Genomic DNA, 1,572 nt, shown 5'->3' on the forward strand with positions numbered 1-1,572 from the left:
TTTTTGGAGGTCAGGCCAGGCCAGGCCTGTGGCAGGGAGGTGTGTCGTCTGTCAAACGCCAATATGTGGTTGTAGCTCTTGAGAGAGCGCCTCCCTGCACCATTTTCGATCAACCGACTGAACGAACTGAAGCCAAATCCATTGCGATTGGTTTCATGGTTGCGTGCCGTTGGCCGCTTACCTTCTTCTCTTCCCTTCCGCTGCCCCCCTCTTCCTAGGCATGTGGCTGGGCCCCGAAACCGGTCAGGAGATCCGCATCCCTGCCGGCTTGAGAGACCCACGGGTCGGCCGAGTGGAGTACCTGGTTCAGGTCCACACATCCGATATCAAGTGAGTCAGTCGTCTTGCAGCGTTGCATTCAACGTTGAAATCTGTCAGATGGTTCGGTGCCACGGAGCCGCATCTGGCTATTTAATCGTGCCATACGCCGCGCTGCGAGCTAACCAACTAGGCGATTCATTCCTTTTCTCATTCATCAGTAATATCTTTCGTTGCAATGAAAGATTGTAAGCCATTCACTGCTGAGCAGCTGCGTAACGCTTGGCCACGACGTCCCAGTCGATCAACTTCTCAATAAAGGTGTTTAGGTAGTCTTCCCGACGGTTCTGGAAGTCGATGTAGTAGGCGTGCTCCCACACGTCCACAGTAAGGATAGGCCTTAACTTGGTCTCAACGAGAGGGTTCATGGCGTCCGGCGTATTGAATATCATGAGCTTGCCCGACTCGTTGGTATTGAGCCAGGCCCAGCCTGAGCCGAATTGATTCATGCCTGCATGCCTAAAATACGCCTTGAAATTGTCAAAGCCACGGAAATCGCGCGCAATTGCCTCAGCCAGCATGCCAGTAGGTGCACCACCACCATTTGGCTTCATGCTCTCCCAGAAAAATGTGTGGTTCCAGGCTTGGGCAGCGTTGTGAAAGACCGGTATATTGTTCCGATACGCACCGCCCCTATAGATATTCAGGAAGATCTCCTCCAGACTCTTGCCGGCAAGCGGGGTGCCTTCGATCTGCTTGTTCAAGTTATCCACATGAGCGCGATGGTGCTTGCCCCAGTGCAACTCTAAAGTCCGCTTGCTCATGTGAGGCTCCAGGGCATCCAGTGGGTAAGGAGGGGCCTTGAGCTCCACCTTGCCCATGGTGACCAAGGCGCGGCGACCCGAGACAGGGCGCCCGCGACGAAGGCCCGCAATAAGGCTTGAGGCCTGGACCTTCATAAAAAGAGCCATTTTGAAGTATTTAAATTGTGAAGCAAGTTGATGTTGTATACTTCAGACGAGGTTTGGGAAATAATTCTGTGTGCGGAGGAATTCCGAGAACCGCCCAGTACGGCGAATCCAACCATCGAAAAGCTGGGGCAAGGTAGCTTCGCTGAGCTGAGCATCAGGAATTTCGGTTTGGATTTAAAACTGTTGAGTTTACACCTTCGTTGAGTGGATCTCCTGGGATGATGCTCCGCAACCTTCAATTCTTTCCCTAACATCGCAGTTCTATGTCTCGGAGGATCGCCTTTACTACACCGGCAATGAGAAGAATGCCACGAGGGTTCGGTACATCTGTCTCGATCGCGTT

At 52.7% G+C, this 1,572-nt stretch overlaps 1 protein-coding gene across 1 annotated transcript; it reads right to left on the minus strand.

The window, feature by feature from the left end:
• Positions 1-515: 515 nt before the first annotated feature.
• Positions 516-1,229, minus strand: fsd2 (superoxide dismutase [Fe]; the record flags this gene model as incomplete). Its single annotated transcript, XM_002945985.1, has 1 exon — positions 516-1,229. One exon carries the CDS (start codon positions 1,227-1,229, stop codon positions 516-518), a length of 714 nt encoding a protein of 237 aa, XP_002946031.1.
• Positions 1,230-1,572: the final 343 nt, after the last annotated feature.

The sequence above is a fragment of the Volvox carteri genome (genome assembly GCF_000143455.1).
Source record: "Volvox carteri f. nagariensis unplaced genomic scaffold VOLCAscaffold_1, whole genome shotgun sequence".
NCBI classification, from domain to species: Eukaryota; Viridiplantae; Chlorophyta; class Chlorophyceae; order Chlamydomonadales; family Volvocaceae; genus Volvox; species Volvox carteri.